This window comes from Eptatretus burgeri, chromosome 8, assembly GCF_056783735.1.
Source record: "Eptatretus burgeri isolate ZD-2024b chromosome 8, Ebu_testis_v1, whole genome shotgun sequence".
Lineage (NCBI taxonomy): Eukaryota > Metazoa > Chordata > Myxini > Myxiniformes > Myxinidae > Eptatretus > Eptatretus burgeri.
In genome coordinates, this window is record NC_140968.1 from 4577252 (window position 1) to 4594135 (window position 16884).

Sequence of the window (16884 nt, forward strand, 5' to 3'; positions counted from 1 at the left end):
TACATGGATTATATACAAGGACAATAGGAGACATCAGGGCAATTTTACATGGATTATATACAAGGACAATAGGAGACATCTGGGTAATTTTACATGGATTATATACATGGACAAGAGGAGACATCTGGGTAATTTTTCATGGATTATATACAAGGACAACAAGAGACATCTGGGTAATTTTACATGGTTTATATACAAGGACAATAGGAGACATCTGGGTAATTTTACATGGATTTTCTACAAGGACAATAGGAGACATCTGGGTAATTTTATATGGATTTATACAAGGACAATAGGAGACATCTGAGTAATTTTAGATGGATTATATACATGGACAAGAGGAGACATCTGGGTAATTTTAGATGGATTATATACAAGGACAATAGGAGACATCTGGGTAATTTTACATGGATTATATACAAGGACAATAGGAGACATCTGGGTAATTTTACATGGATTATATACAAGGACAATAGGAGACATCTGGGTAATTTTAGATGGATTATATACAAGGACAATAGGAGACATCAGGGCAATTTTACATGGATTATATACAAGGACAAGAAGAGACATCTGGGTAATTTTATATGGATTAAAAGGTCATGCGTGTGTGCGTGTGTGCGTGTGCGTGTGTGCGTGTGCTTGGGTGTGCGTTTAATTATATAATCCTTTGGATTGGCTGTCTAACAAGTGAGTCAGATTGCGATTGTGGACGTGTCACATGACACTTGGTCACAAAGTATGTAATGATATTGTGGAAGCGACACTCCCGCATCCTGAATGATTTATTGATGGATTGCTTTTGACAGGGTCTCTGCAAGCTGGGGTCAGCTGGTGGCACGGATTACAGCATGAGGCAGTTTGCCGAGGGCTCCACGGGAAAGCTCGCGAAGCAGTGTCGCAAGTAGGTGGAAGGAGTTGTCCTTACAATCTCCACCGTTTGTCTTCATCTGTCGCCGAAGATATTGGGGAGGGTGGGTTAATGGGGGTAGAAAAGATCATGGCTGTAGATGTGGGATTATCCGAGACGGTGGTGATTGGCTGTGTCGAAGTTCCGGAGGAAAGAATGAGATTGAACAGATTGAGGAAGTTGGTTCCACTGGTTGGGAATGTTTGCTCAAGAACGTCACCCGAAAGGTTTCCTCGGTTCTCTCATGGCGTTGCTCGCCGATTCGCTGCCATCCCCACATTGTGCACAGTCCGGTTATCGTTTGAATGATTTTCGCAGATGGTTGTGCAACACCGCTCTTGATTCGAGGACCCGCCGCTGGGCCGTGGAAGGATTGGCCTATCTTGCCCTCGACGCTGATGTTAAAGAAGAGTTGGTCCAGGATGGACCAGTACTGCAAGCCATGTTGGAACTTTCACAGGTGGTTTATTGCAAGCAAGCTATAAATCAGCTGTGTGTGTGTGTGTGTGTGTGTGTGTGTGTGTGTGTGTGTGTGTGTGTGTGTGTGTGTGTGTGTGTGTGTGTGTGTGTGTGTGTGTGTGTGTGTGTGTGTGTGTGTGTGTGTGTGTGTGTGTGTGTTTTTTTTGACGACATAGTTCCTGCTCATCCTCCTCATTCCTGTCCACGTGTGATTCGTTAACCTATTCCTACCTCCCCAGGTGTGTGTGCTTTGTCACCCATACGTGCCCCCCCTACCCTGTGCGTCACTGGGGTACAATAGCACAGCATCAGATTCCATTCAATTGTGCAGCACGTTGCCTTGACCGGATGCTTGTTCGTTCCAAGAAGTCCATCAGGCCAATGACAGATTTCCTTGGCTTCCTGGAGAGATTACACATTTTCTTTTCGGCGCACAAAGCTCATGAGACCTTTGTGCATTATCAGAAAGAAGGCACCGAAGGAGCCAAAACACCTCGGTTTTACTTGACGGGCTTGCGGAGACCAACCAATAAAGGGGGGGGGGGGCGGTGAAGAACACTCCACCTGTCCTTGTTTAACACTGAAGGAGATAGCGCAAGGAAATGATGGCGAAGGGGCCGGTGGAGCTTTACGTTTGTTGCTTCAGGTCAATAAGTTTCAATTGTTGCTTTCCTTTGCCGTCCTTGGCAGCCTACTTGGAGTAATCAACGGGCTTTCAAAGATGTAACGGTGTACCCCCAGGTATATATTGGTCTTGCATCTCAGCTCACGGCGGTTAAAGTTGGCATTGTTCAGGGACTACCAGTTGGAAGCAAAGTTTCATGAATTTTGGGAAGAAGCTGAGACAATGCCAACAGCTTCAAATGTGGGCAGGAAGTTAGCTGAGTCCGGCAGACGCACAAAGACCTCACAAAGGTCACCAGATGGTCAGCCCCACACTTGTACTGTATTTCGTCTTCATCGTGATGATGAGCTGAAGAATTGCGCTCGTACTTTGCTATATTACCCAGTTTCCAGACAAGGCGGTATTATGGAGTGTGATGCACTGTTTTTGTTTTCTTAGTTTGTTCAAATCGATTTATGAGACCGGCACAAAATCTGCTCGTCTCCTTGGCTTTGCTCGCCGAGAACCGAAGATTGATGACGATTTAATTGTTGAGAAGGATCTCATCCGAGAACTTCCTCCAACATCAAAACGACAATCCTGATCGTGTGTGGTGTGTTATAAACATTCAACAGCCTCGACAGGGAGAATTTCCTGCACCGCTTCTGGGCTTCTCAAAGTTGTTCTTACTTTGTCTGTGGCCGATGCGACCGGTGTGACGGATTGGTCATTTTCATCCCTTTTGAGGTCCTCCCACCCTCGTGTGATTGTTTTCCACATGATGTTCATCCCTTGCTCCGTCATTGGCAGCCACACTGTTCTTCCATGTTTCTTTGTGATGAGGTTTTGGTCTCTCCCATTGTTCTTGACTTTGCTCACAAAATGGCTTCTACCTCCCCTACTTTTTCCCACTTGCAACCAAGCCCTCCCTTCTTTTTCTGGCTTTTTCCTCCCCTCTCCCCACTTTTGTCTGACTTCCACCTCTCCCACATTTTTGAGTTTCTGCCTTCTCCTCTGTCCCCCCCCCCATGTTTTCTTTCTTCTGCTTCCCTCCCCCCCTCCTTCCCCTTTAACCTGTTTCCTCCTCCCTTCTCCTTTGTTCTGGAATCTACCTCCTATCCCCCTTTTTCCAGTTTCTGCCTCCCACTCATCTGATATCAGCTCTTCCATGAGCCTCAATCTATGTATGTTTTTAAAATACATATATATATATATATATATATATATATATATATATATATATATATATATATATATATATATATATATATATATAATGGAGAGTGATGGTCATGTTTGAATATGCTACCTCCGTCACATGCAGTGTTATTGTTAATGGCCTCTGCAGACGAGTGACAAAACGGTTCTGTACGCTGTCGTATCCACCCTGGTGCATTGCACGAACAGCTATGAGCAGAAGGAGCATCCACCGGAGATGGTGGAGCTGGCGAAGTGCACAAAGCAGCACATTCCTGAAGAACACCCCAAGGTAAGCTGCTGCTGTCCTTGCTCCACGCTATGCATCACCTCGCTGCACACGCACCTCCTCGCGTTGTGACACCTACCGTGAGACAGCAGTCCAATGATTTTTTTTTTCCTGCTTCCTTGCTTGCATTTGCACACTTGAGAGTGTTATTGGCCGCGGCATGTGGCGCAGGACAAGAAGGAGTTTGTGGTGAGTCGTGTCAAGAAACTCCTGCAGGCCGGTGTCGTCTCGGCCTTGGTCTGCATGGTTAAGTCTGACAGCGCTGTTCTAACTGATGCATGCAAGGAACTCATGTCTCGGTGAGCTCAGAGGAATCCTTTTGTAAGACTGCGTGCGCAATTGAGCCTCGATATGTCTGACACTGAATCAAACGCATGTACATCCGAATGGACTGTGGACCTGCTTTCCATATATTATTTCTCGGCACGTGTATTGTGAATGATCTCATTCGATCACCTTGATGGGACCTGTGTCAAAACTGATCACCCCCTCCTCCTCCCACTCTTCCTCCCACTCCTCCTCCCACTCCTCCTCCCACTCCTCCTCCCACTCCTCCTCCCACTCCTCCTCCCATCCCCTCCCCCCTTCCCCCATGTGGGCTTGCTGCTTGTGCAGGATTTTCTTGGCTCTGGTTGAAGACGTTTGCAATCGAGGTACCGTCGTGGCGGAAGGAGGAGGGAAGGTAAGCGGCCTACGAGTCGATCCAAATCCGAAAGGGCGCGCTTTGGGCCGCCGCTGAAAATTGTGATCTTTGACATTTCCCATTGTCTTGGTTATTAATAAGTGCATCACAAAATTGATGGAATTATTGAGTCGGTTCGGGGCCATCTGCATGTTAGGTATGAAAGATTGGTGGCATTTATGCGCCCCCACCCCAGCATGCATCCACCAGGGAGGGGTGAATTCCCCCCCCCCCCGCCCCTCTGTTCGTCGTCTGTTCTTGTCGTTGCCTTGACACGCCACGTTCTTTGCCTTCATGCACCGCCATACCGAGCTGTTTAGATAATTATTTCATCTCTAGTTCTCGAGGGTTAATGGTATTTGTGATATTTGTCCAATAGGTATTCAAAATGTTTTTTAAAACGGTGGAATATATGTATTATATGTTTGAGATGATAAAAACTCAATCCAACCTGCGGCATCATATCTTTGTGAGGCAATGGTTTATCGGTATTCCCTGCATTCTCCAATCAACCCTGCGAACCATTCCAGGACACAAGAGGATTCAATGTACCCATTGCTTTGAACGGTCCCATGAAATTGCATGATTACTTTGCCGTCGGACACAAAATTGTTTTCAGTTTAAAGGGGGGCTTGCCCTTTGACCCTTTTAAACCCCAAAGGTAAGCAGTTCGTCTTTGTATTACATTATACACTTGTGTCAAGTTTGGTTGAAGTCTCTTCCGCGGTTCGCAACATATCGCGGTGACAAAGATTCTCAACGAAAGGACACACGACCTTCAAATTTTGACCATAATTTAAACAGAAAATCGAACCAGTTTCTTCCATGTTTCTTTGTGATGAGGTTTTGGTCTCTCCCATTCGTTTGTGCCAATAACCGGTTTGCGAAAACCACCGGCAGATACGGTTGACAACAGGTGACTTTATTTTCTAGCGCCCTGCAGTGATGTAATCTACGGCCATTTTAAGGTATTGTTGTTGAATGTTGATGTACCTACGAGTTGACCTTTGCTGTTCAGAAGGTATTTCTCGAGCGAGATGGTTTGGGATGTTTGCAGGCACTCATCCCTTTGGCTCTCGGAGGCACAGACACTGGCAGGACCAAGGCGGCGCAAGCTCTCGCCAAGATTGCCATCACGGCAGATCCCAGAATCGCCTTTCCAGGAGAGCGGGTATGCCTCCAGTTGTGATTGTTTTGTGGTGATTGTTGTTTGCACATCATACCTGGGTGACCTGGGTTCTTGTTTGCAAGAATGTGTGAAGAAAGTAGACGCGGAACTGTTTTTACAATCTTTACGTCCGCGACTGAAGGTGGACTAAGGTTATGTTTGTAGCCGCATCTCGCGTAGCGAACGTTGGCTCCAAGAGAGGTCTTCTACTTCTACTTCTACTTCTACTTCTACTTCTACTTTTACTTCTTCTTCTTCTACTTCTTCTACTTCTTCCAGGATCCGGATCTCCTTCAATACTAAACACCTGTACACATCCTCGCATTGACGGTGCCTTTTGAGAGCGTCTATCATGAACTTTTAAATATATTCGGACATTCGCTTTAAAAGTTTCGAAAAGTTCACGTTACTATTTAAAGATTATTCCATTTAATGTGTTGTAATTTCGTAAATACACGATTTTCTCGTCATGAACGAGGAGCCACCATGACGGGTCTCGCTATTGGCTCCGTCAAGGCACGTGACGAAATATCGGAAGTTGTTGTTGTTATTGCCTTTAGGACGCGGCTCTTGGACACATTTGTCCTTGTTTTGTTTTTTTTGTCTGTGAGCAGGATATCTCAAAAAGTTGTGGATGGATTCGGACGAAATTTAGTGGACGGGTTGGATGTGGAGCAATAACAAGTTGATTCGATTTTGGTGAAGATCCAGATCCAGATCCGCGTCCGGATACGAGAATTTTTTTTTAATTTTCAAAGTGATTCTTCACGTTTGGGGAATCGGGCCAAAAACGATATCCAGCATGACATCACAATCTTTGGATTACGATGAAATTTGGTGGACGAGTTGGGTCGGTGACAAGAACAAGCCGATTAAATCTTTGTTCAGGTCCGGATCCAGATCCGGCCCATCAGTGGGATACAAAACGTAAGCTGTTCAGCCTGGTGGAGTGTGGAGGTATGCGCTCTACCGAGTGCCGTTCTAGTTCTCTATGGTTTGTCTTGGAGTTTACATTGTGGATCCATACCAGTATTGTGAATTATTGTTTGAAATTGACAAGCACTGTAATTCTGTGGAGTTCAGTGGTTGTTGATCTTGCGGAGCTGATGTCAGGTTTCGGACGGTGTGGTTTCCATTTTCCAGGTGTATGAGGTTGTACGCCCTTTGGTTGCCTTGCTGGACCCTGAAAAGTCTGCGTTACAGAACTTTGAAACCCTGATGGCCTTGACCAATCTTGCCAGCATCAGTGATGGGCTGCGGTTAGAGACTCCAACTTAGACATCTTGCATTTGTGCACCGTGGTTTCATTTTATAATCTTTACCCTGGCACGCCAAAGATGGCTCGCATTACATTTTTTAGCTGATAACGGCGTCAACAACTAGCAACGTCTATACGTTTGCTTAGATCTTGGTACCATTGAAAACATCAGGCAGATATGAGTATCCTTGTGCATTTCTGTGACTTGGATAATCACAAGACCAGAATATTAGAAAATGTGCTTTATTTATTAATATTTTTTATTGTGGATACACTTTGTGCTTGGAAGAAACTTCTTTCTTGTTGGCTTTGTTGCAGTAAAAAGATAGTGAAGGAGAAAGCTGTTCCTGCTATTGAGAATTACATGTTTGAGGAACACGAACAGATACGTCAAGCAGCCACGGAGTGCATGTGTAACCTTGTCCTTCACAGCCAGGTGAGCTCCATAAACATCTCAATTACACTAGATTGATTTTTTTACTAATAGATCAAGCCACGTGTCGTTGGCGAGCTATCGCGTGCAGCCTGTGGCCGTTGGTTGTATCATTCTCTGGGGGTGCGGCCATGCCGCTGATGCAGTGCCCCTGTTACCATTAAGCTGGTACTCATTTCACCGACCTCAGAAGGATGACAAGCTGAGTCAACCCCACCCTGGTGTTCATTCAACGTTATCGATAGGGGTTCAAACTCATGACCCTAACATCTTAACGGCCAACCACCTTAGCAGTTAAGCCAACACCAAGCTGCCACACATCAATTATACTTGCAAACGGACATGTACTTGAGAGCTGAAGTTGTCCCTCTGCAGAGTTTCTTGCATTTAATGGAAAGAGACTTTGCATTGTCTTGCGAAGCAACATGGATTTCCCAGGTTCATGTACAGGTGTCGTGTTAAGTTGGAAGGTTTTTTTTTTGTTCTAATCTGACCACTTAGCTCGTGATGTTGGAATCCCAGGTTAATATATATATATATATATATATATATATATATATATATATATATATATATATATATATATATATATATATATATATATATATTTTGTGACGTCCACGGGACTTGAACAGTCCCGCCAACGTAGAATGAGCCGAAACGATGGAGGCGGTTTATTTATTTATAACCCAAACATGGCGGTTCTAATCGCTCTCCCGCAAACGGGTCGAGGAAGGTGGCACGAGTCACTTTTCACTGAGTTGATGATGTTTATTCGTTTTTACTATTAACCAGAAATAACAAGACTCGGCAAGAAGAGGGATCCGGGGAGATTCGACGGGATGGTGTGGGATCGGGCGTGGGGAAAAACACAGACTATTCCAATGAATATAGAGATCTCAAACCTTCTAAGGCGCCAAGCACACACACACACACACACACAAAACGTAGCTATTTCTGGTGGTCAGGCTGGACCGTGGTGTGGACGCAACTGTCCCTGGATCGGCGTCGGACGAGCTGGCCTTGCTCTCGTCAGGGGGGCAGGAGAAACCGTGGTGCTGTCGACCTCCTGGTCTTGGCCCAAGTCCGCTCACAGCCGCCAGGGAACCAGTTCTGGTGCCAAGTTCGAGCAGGAGAGGGAGGCAGGTCCGCCCACCGTTCGACCCCGTACTCCGAGTCAGCAGAACCCCAGAGCCAACCAAGGTGAGGCACGAGGCTCAGCAAGGCTCCAAGACACGATCAAGAACACGATTGAATCAGCACAACAACAAGGACGCTCTCCGCGCAACAGCTCCCACACCAAAAAAACACGATCTTTTTGTCCAGATCTTCTTCCTCTTCCTTTTCGACCCCGAACAGAACCTTTTTATCCTCCTGTACTCGTCACTTCCAATCGAGCCGTTTATTGGCCCACCGCCGTCGCCTTCTGCCAATCGTGATCACGGGGCGGAGCCATCCGCTGCACTGTCCTGTGATGTCACGGCCAGTCTCCAGAGAATACCAAAAGGGGTTTACGCAGACACACTTACCCTATCCCGTGTCCCTATCTAATTACGTGACAATTATCATTTCCCCCCTTGAAGAAATGAACATTTACTAGACAACTTATCACCACTGAATTGCTACTTATTACATCAAGATCCTGGTAAACTCGAACAGCATGGCATACCTAATTAAACATCCTAATTACCCTTTGAATGCATACCCCCCCCTCAAACGTAACAATATATATATATTGCGGTTCTCGGAACCGCATGCCTCCAGGGCGATGGCATCCAACATATAGTGGTCCCAAGACAGTTATTCCAATAATATATGTTTAGATAGTCCCTTCCCTTTTGTCTAGTGGGTCAAATGGGACGTGCGTTGCGGGGATCTCGTAGATAGGTTTGCTTACACCACTAAACTTCGTTTCTACTCTTCTTTTCTGCTTATTTCTGAGATAAATCCGAATTTGTGTCCAACACGTGCAGCGCGTGCCGCGGCTGCGAGGAAACCACGATACCCTCAGAATAACTTCTGTGGGGGAAGGGCATAGAAAGGCCGCGACGGCACCACGCGAGCATTCACAGCGTAGAGCTCCCGTCCTCAAGCGATCCCTCAACCTAACGTTTGCGCGGCACAGCGCAGAGCTTCCGACGATCTGGGAGGGGATTGCTGGTTGCATTGAAAAGGCAAACAAATGAATATCTCTTAAAGAGGCTGCACGGATGTGGTTTTGCACAACACGGAAGCAAATGACCCAAGATCGGCGAGAGCGTGGCTGGCAGCTTGGTGCCACTATTTCCATCGTCGAAGGCCGGTGATTGTAAAACGACAACCACGCCACATTGTGCATGGCACGGGCAGGTGCGTACTTTTCACCCCATTTATGGACTAATTATCTCGATCAGGTTTCGCCCCGCGCACACGATAGCAGAATCGGGCGAATGCGAGCGCTGACCACGTGGGCCATGGCGGATCCGCGTGCACTGTACGGAACGTGCTCGAAGGCAGACCCGTGCTGAGCTCGTGACACCTTATTATCATACATAGCAGGGCACGAATGGACACATCTTTTACCGTCTGTGCATGGGTTTGCCATAACATCTTACCCTCTCACCTCTACGGCCAGCAAAGCTGTAATCGGGCAGAGGTATGCTGTACAGCACGGACTGTGTGGTGCCTCACGTAGCAGGCACGTTGACCAGCGCTGGTCAGGGGCACCCGGGCAGGCATGCGGGACCGACGCCACCCTCGGCCAGTCATCGGCATGGCCCGTGGGTTCTTGCAAGGCAATTCATGATGCGGAGTTCGGTGTGGGCGATTCATATCACATTGTGAGGTAGGAGCAAGACATTTTCACGGCGTGGGGCCGGAAGGGGAATGTTGCTGCTTCCGGCCATTGAGGGCCTGCGCAGGGGGCCGGGGCCAATCACAGCGCCTGGTTCGGGTGACGACACGTCGCTTCAGGGTGTCCCCCCGCCCCGTGCCGCGGGGCCTATAAAGGTCGGAGCAGAGCCGTTCCTTCTCTCTCTCTCTCTCTCTCTTCTGCTGCCCCCGCACGCGCTGGACTTCGTCATCACCTGGACTCCGCCCTCCTGTCATCATCATCTGGACTCCACCCTCCCACCTGAAGTCCCTCATTCATGCCTGACGGTCGCGACGCATTCTCTGGATGACGAATTGCCATGAAGCGAGAGACGGCGCACCAGCTGTTGGGGAGGTATCGCATCATGAAGCATTTCCCCCCAAACATATTGGTGGTGCGTTCGTGCAGTCAATTGTACAAGGTACTGAGAGACCGTAGCCTCAACTCCTCTCCCTACTTGCTTCAATAACTCCTCTTCATCGGGTGTGTGTGTGTGTGTGTGTGCGTGCGTGCGAGCGCGCTCGTGTGCGAGTTGTCCGGGCGCCTGTCCACATAAGTAAGATTGCAGAAGATTATTAGTTTTTTTTTTGGGTTAAGTCTGCTTTTGTAAGTTGCTTGTACATTGCCGCACCTCACGCTTCTTGATATCCCTGCACAACACTCCCCAATAAATTATTCCCTGTGCCACATACTTTTCCTCGCTTGCTTGTAAATAAATTATTATTATAAATGTTCCCAGCTCGTTCTTGTCTTTTCTTGCATTAATCCAGCATGGTCTGAATCCAAGCTTAGCGGGGACTTTATTCCCAACGATCTGTTCCTTTTAGCCGGTACGTCCTTGGCAGTGTCACTCGGCTGCATCCGATCCGGTAAAGTGATCCGGTTCGGACAAGGCGTACTGAGGGCGTATTCCTCGGAAATTAAATCACGTGATTAATTGGGTAACCCGGTTAACCCAGAGACTGGAGGACCCCAGGTCACGCGGTTGAGTTATTGGCGTCTACGGTCGGTTAGCGACCTGCCGCATCACGGAAATATCCGTGTGCGACGGCCTACAATTCTGGGGAGTTTGGTGGGAGCTGAGATGGCTTCCTCCCCCCTAGTCGTCTTCTCACCTGACCCCCGGGCCACAACTATATATATATATATATATATATATATATATATATATATATATATATATATATATATATATATATATATATATATATATATACATAGTGTTGTGGTTGACCAAATTCGCAAACCACCATTCAGGTCCCTTAGGTGAGATATCTCGGTAAGTATATGTGTAGTTAGGCCCAAACCCGTTGTCCAGAGGGAATAAATGTCATTCATGCGGGCTGCGACTCTTCAGGATAGCCGTTTTTCTTTTACTATCTTTATTTTGGACCAGCCGCCATTATTACCACCACCAACCACGTCTCAACAGCCATCACAACAACAACCACCAACCACAACGCCGCTTCACAACAACAACCACCATCCACAACGCCGCTTCACCACAACCGCCACGACCTTTACCGTCACAACTCGCCACCATCGCATCACCGTCATCTCGCGCCACTCGTGGGCACCGATGCTGGACTCGTGCGGGGCGCGCACCGAGCAGCGTGTTCAAAAACATCACGGACTTTCCGCAGAAAAACGGATCAAAAACGACTCACGCCCACTTTTGTTCCGTCCAATCGGTGAGCGAGGGGCGATTTGGCCCCGCCTCCAGGGTGTTGGAGGGCAGTCGCTATATGCAAATTCATGGATCAAAAAGCATTCACGCCCACTTTTCCTCGGGCCAATGGGGAGCCAGCAAGAGAGGTGAAGGGTCGGAGGCAGAGGGTCAAGGGTGAAAGAGCGAAGCCACGGGGCTTATAAAAACGACTGCGTTCGTCAGTTGAGTTCAGTTCAGTTGGAAGTGGAGAAAGAGTTCAGTTGGAAGTTGAGAGTTGAGTGTGCGGAATTCAAGAGAGTCGTCGGTGGAGCTGGAAAGAAGTGGTACTAGTCGGAGTGAAGAGGACGGAGCTGTGGAGAGGTGACGGCGGCGAAGGCGGACGAGGGGGTGCTCGCGTCGGTGCCGGGAGCGGCACAGGGAGAGGCCAGCAACGCGACCGAGGTGGAGGAGGAGACGCTCGCCGCGGGACCCGAGACAGGGTTATATCCTCCTTTCCCCGAGCATCAGCAACCCCCTCCTGTTTCCCCCCGCGCTGAGATCGTGCGACAAAGGGGGCCCCCTTCCCACCCCCTACCAGACACTGTCCGCGAGGCCCGCGGAGTTGAGGCACCACCGCCGCTCCGCGTCTCATCACCAGACGGGTAGGCCCGACACGGTCTCGGCCCCAGGCCCGCCTACCCCCCTCATCCTGGAGGGTGGTTCTCTTTTCTTTTGCTTTGGGAATGTGTTGTCGGCGCCATCTGTGAAGTAAAATTGTATAAGTGTTGCCATGTGCCCGGTAGTCGGATAGATCTGCATTGTTGCATTTGCTTTTTGTGTAATATTGCATTGTCTTCTTCTTTTACATGTGCTTTTGGTGGAATTGTATATGTGTGCTTTCCGTTCATCGCGAAATAAATGTGCTTTATGTTGAACTGTTTTCCCGCTTCGCTTCGTCTTTTCTTTCATTGAATCTCCATCTTGCTTCACGTAAAGGGTTGGTCGTGGGCTAAAACGCCCGATAATTAATCGAACCGTCGAGGCCGACGAATAACACCGCTCGGTTATCCCGATAGTACGGAACGGGTCGCTTAAAGTGGCCCGTGTCCGAAGTCGACCTGCGGCGAGGTGCGATCGCCCGGTCTACCCTCCGTGTGGGTACTTAGGTAGGTCGAATTTGGCGAGCAACCCTATCCCACGCGGGGGCCGATTGGCACGATCGTGGTGAGACCGAAAGGTCCACCCGTGACTGGTTCCCGGCGTTAGTCCGAGAGGGTCACGACTGGATTGTCCGTCCGGTGGGCGACGTGCCGCGATTCGAGTTACGTGGCCGTCAGCACGCCGGCGGGCGCGAATCCGCAACAATATAAATAAATATTATTGCGGATTTGGAAGTTTACTGCACCCAACATACAGGTCCTATAGATCAGTTGTATCGGTAAGTACATGTTGCCAGTTCGGGTCCCGACCCTAGTATAATGGCTAATTAAATGTTTATGCGCTGTGGAGTTATTTTGATAGTTAGGGTTTTTCTTTTATTTTGACACCACCAACATCAACGCCGACGACACTGCATCACCCTTACCTTCGCTTCGCTTCCTTCACCTCGTTCTGGCCGACGTCATGGTGGGCGGAGTTCAAGGAGGAGCCGCGCGGCAGCCCTCGACCAATCAGCATGCAACGAGTGAGGTGACCGTCGCCCGGCCAATCAGATCCCGCGACAGGAGGAAAGGGCTCTGCGTGATGTCACCACGCCCCCGGGCCAATCAAGGAGCTTGCCACCTGTTCTGGCCAGTGGGAGAGACTAAGAGCGATTTGCGTGCCAAAACCAGCCAGTGAGAGGGAGGGTCGTGAGGAGGCGCCCCCCCCCTCTGAGGGGGGTATAATTATAGGCACATTCGGAGGGTTCTGAGAGTTCTGGCAAGAAGTGAACATCTGCGCGCAAGGTGGTGGAGTGCAAAAGCGTCTGCGCATGGAGTGGTCGGGGCAACGGAGGGTTTTCTCCTGCCAGCTTTCGCCCTGCCGATTTCGTTCACCTGGAGCCCGGTCGTGAGGGCGTCTGGATCGTGCTGGGGGGGTCCAGTTCTGCCCCGAGGACCTGGTCCTTGAAGACCGCATGAGGCGAACAGGTCTGAGACCATAACCCTCAATAAAGACCATTTTGGTCCGATTATTTGGGTGTGTGTGCGTATATGTGTTTGTGGTGCCAGTCAGTTAAGTAGGAAATTCTATAAGTGACGTGCTGTACATACGTGCATTTCTTTTAATTGGTTTAACTCTGCTCTTGCGTGCTTTCCTCGTTCCCCAATTATTATTGTAAATAAACAGCCCCATTTGTGAAATGTATCCGCTCGTTCGTGTCCTTTCCTCCATTGGCTTAGTGTGCTGCGTGTTGGAAAATTAGCCAGGCTGTTGCCGCTGTAACAGGACATTCGGACCGATGAACCTCGGCGATAAACCGCTCGGATCGCACACGGTTCGAGTACGCTAAGCGGCTCGTTCCGTACAGGTGCCGTCGAGGCTGTGGAGACTCGGTAAATCACCATGTGGAAATCTAGGTATTTTGAAAATTGGCAAATAACCCTGTACCACGTGGCAGAAATATTGACGCTTCACGGTCCGATAAGGGACCCGTACTTTTTCAGTTTTCTGAAAACGTACGATTTAAATTCCAGGCGATCGGTCGAGCCGACCCTACTGCTCCATCTCGCGGTCGTGCTCACGGCCGACGCCTGGCCCCACAACAATATATATATATACTTACACATTGTGTGTAAGCATACGAACCGTGCTTCCCCATTGTCTCGGGTCGCTCATCTGCATTTGATTTTTCTTTTATTTATTTTCAAAAATTTTTTTTTCATTTATTTATATTTTCATTTATGGATGCTTTCTGACGGTTCTGATTTTTTTTTTTTCTTGGTGTATCGGCTTCGATGTCCATCACCACCAAAATTTCAGCTTTCTAAGTCACCCGGAAGGTACCGATCCTTAATATTGCATGAGTTAGTCAGTGGTTGGAAATATATATATATACACACACACACACACACACACACACACACACACACACACACACACACACACACACACACACACACACACACACACACACACACACACACACACACTGTTAGGTGGAAGGAGAAGATCCATTGCGAGAATGGGGTGTAGTATGGTCCGTGTGTTTAAACTAGGTTTTCTGCATTGCCATGTAACGGGGACCTGTCAGAGTAAGTTGTTTGTTGCACATGATGCTGAGGGAGCATATGTAATTTATCGACAATGTAGACAGATTAATTATGTATATGCAAAACCTTTTTTGTGGGTGGGGCTAAGTGTGAACTTCCAATGGCAGAGGCATACGTGTGCGAAAAGCCAATTATGATCTCTCTCGCCAGTGTGTGCCAGCCGTGGCGGCGCGGTGGGCTGTCAAGCCCAGAAGAGAAGACGTAGGTTTTTTTTTTTTATCGGGACCGCCCCTATGGGTGGCATCCCAGAGGAAGAAAAGTCTACCAGGAGAGAATGGTGTACAAGAGAGGCTCGAGTCCAGAAGGAGAGGAATGGAGATGCTTGTGTAAAAGAGAACCAAGTCAACCAGGAGAGAACAGAGAGCCTCGTGTGGAATCGACCCAAGCTGGGATCACCCTGTGTTTTTGGAGGGTTTGGAGGAAGAAGGCGGAGGGTAGACGAGGAGGCCTCACTCGAAAAAGGTCAAGGGGGACCACGTGGCCTGGTTAAAGGCCTACTCATTGCTGGCCCTGCTCGTGGCTGTTTTACTTTGTCTGGCATCATCGTAATTTGCTCTCGTCGTGCACCTGGTCTCTAAAATTGGCTGCATTGTGTTAAACTGCGTCCACCCTGTGCATTAGAGAAAATAGGGAAGTCCAGCCGTGTTGTAAAAGTGTGATCCATGGAGCCGAGTGGGTTAAAATTTGAGCTTTCATTTCTCATTCATTGTATATAAGTTTGCATATTCCCATTCTCCTCTTTGTGTCTTTTGACTCGCTCAGTTTGTTCCGTTGATGATGGCATCTTGTCGACTCCCTTCCCTGTACATTTCATTATAAAATAAATCCTTTAAAAGGTACAAAAGCGCGTTTCAGCCGTCGGTTTGGCTCATTTGGGCGACGTTGGGAACAGTAAAGAAGAGTAACTGTTCAACGCAGTGCCTTTGAAGCCAGTTTCGGTCCATCCATCCAGCGTCAGTGTTTATATATACCAGTGCGGGCCTGTACGTGCGTGGCCGTGCATGCAAAAAAAAAACAAACAAAAAAAACTTTCAAACGTCGTGCCAGAAACAACAACCACACAGGTTGTTCCTTCGCTCTCGCATGCCTGTTAAAAAAAACGTGAAAAACAAATAAAATAAAAACTTTCAAACCGCGTGCCAGAAAAAAAACAACCACACAGGCCGTTCCTTCGCTCTCGCGTGCCCGTACGTGCGTGGCTGTACGTGCAAAAAAAAAAAACCTTTCAAACATCGTGCCAGAAACAACAACCACACAGGCCGTTCCTTCGCTCTCACGTGCCCGTACTTGCAAAAAAAAAAATTAAAAAATAACTCGAACCCGCGTGCCAGAAACAATAACCACACAGGCCATTCCTTCGCTCTCGCGTGCCCGTACGTGCGTGGCTGTACGTGCAAAAAAAAACCTTTCAAACATCGTGCCAGAAACAACAACCACACAGGCCGTTCCTTCGCTCTCACGTGCCCGTACTTGCAAAAAAAAAATTAAAAAATAACTCGAACCCGCGTGCCAGAAACAATAACCACACAGGCCATTCCTTCGCTCTCGCGTGCCCGTACGTGCGTGGCTGTACGTGCAAAAAAAAAAACCTTTCAAACATCGTGCCAGAAACAACAACCACACAGGCCGTTCCTTCGCTCTCACGTGCCCGTACTTGCAAAAAAAAATTAAAAAATAACTCGAACCGCGTGCCAGAAACAATAACCACACAGGCCATTCCTTCGCTCTCGTGTGGCCGTACGTGCAAATATATTTTTTAAACGACACAGGCCGTTCCTTTGCTCTCGCGTGGCCGTACGTGCATGGCCATACGTGCGTGCCTGTACGTGCAAAAAAAAATGAAAAATAACTTTCAAACCGCATGCCAGAAACAACAACCACACAGGCCGTTCCTTCGCTCTCGCGTGCCTGTATGTGCGTGGCCGTGCGTTAAAAAAAATCTTTCAAACCGCGTGCCAGAAACAACAACCACACAGGCCGTTCCTTCGCTCTCGCGTGCCCATACGTGTGTGGCCGTACGTGAACAATAAAAGAAAAAAAAGAAGAAGAATCGTGACGTCAATCGTGATGTCCTATCACCGTGTACTGTCATTGGTTTGGTAAATAAATGGCCATAACTTGGGAACCAATTGTC

At 48.2% G+C, this 16884-nt stretch overlaps 1 protein-coding gene across 7 annotated transcripts in view; it reads left to right on the forward strand.

Annotated features, from left to right (window-relative positions):
- Positions 1 to 16884, forward strand: part of LOC147020966 (protein unc-45 homolog B-like) — a 50531-nt gene that overhangs the window by 28340 nt on the left and 5307 nt on the right. For all 7 annotated transcript variants that reach the window (XM_085890713.1, XM_085890712.1, XM_085890716.1 and 4 more), the window contains 8 exons: positions 810 to 904; positions 1229 to 1370; positions 3322 to 3462; positions 3631 to 3758; positions 4075 to 4141; positions 5199 to 5312; positions 6453 to 6568; positions 6886 to 7003. In XM_085890713.1, the coding sequence (XP_085746839.1) occupies positions 810 to 904; positions 1229 to 1370; positions 3322 to 3462; positions 3631 to 3758; positions 4075 to 4141; positions 5199 to 5312; positions 6453 to 6568; positions 6886 to 7003 (921 nt within the window). The remainder of the gene's footprint in view (positions 1 to 809; positions 905 to 1228; positions 1371 to 3321; positions 3463 to 3630; positions 3759 to 4074; positions 4142 to 5198; positions 5313 to 6452; positions 6569 to 6885; positions 7004 to 16884) is intronic.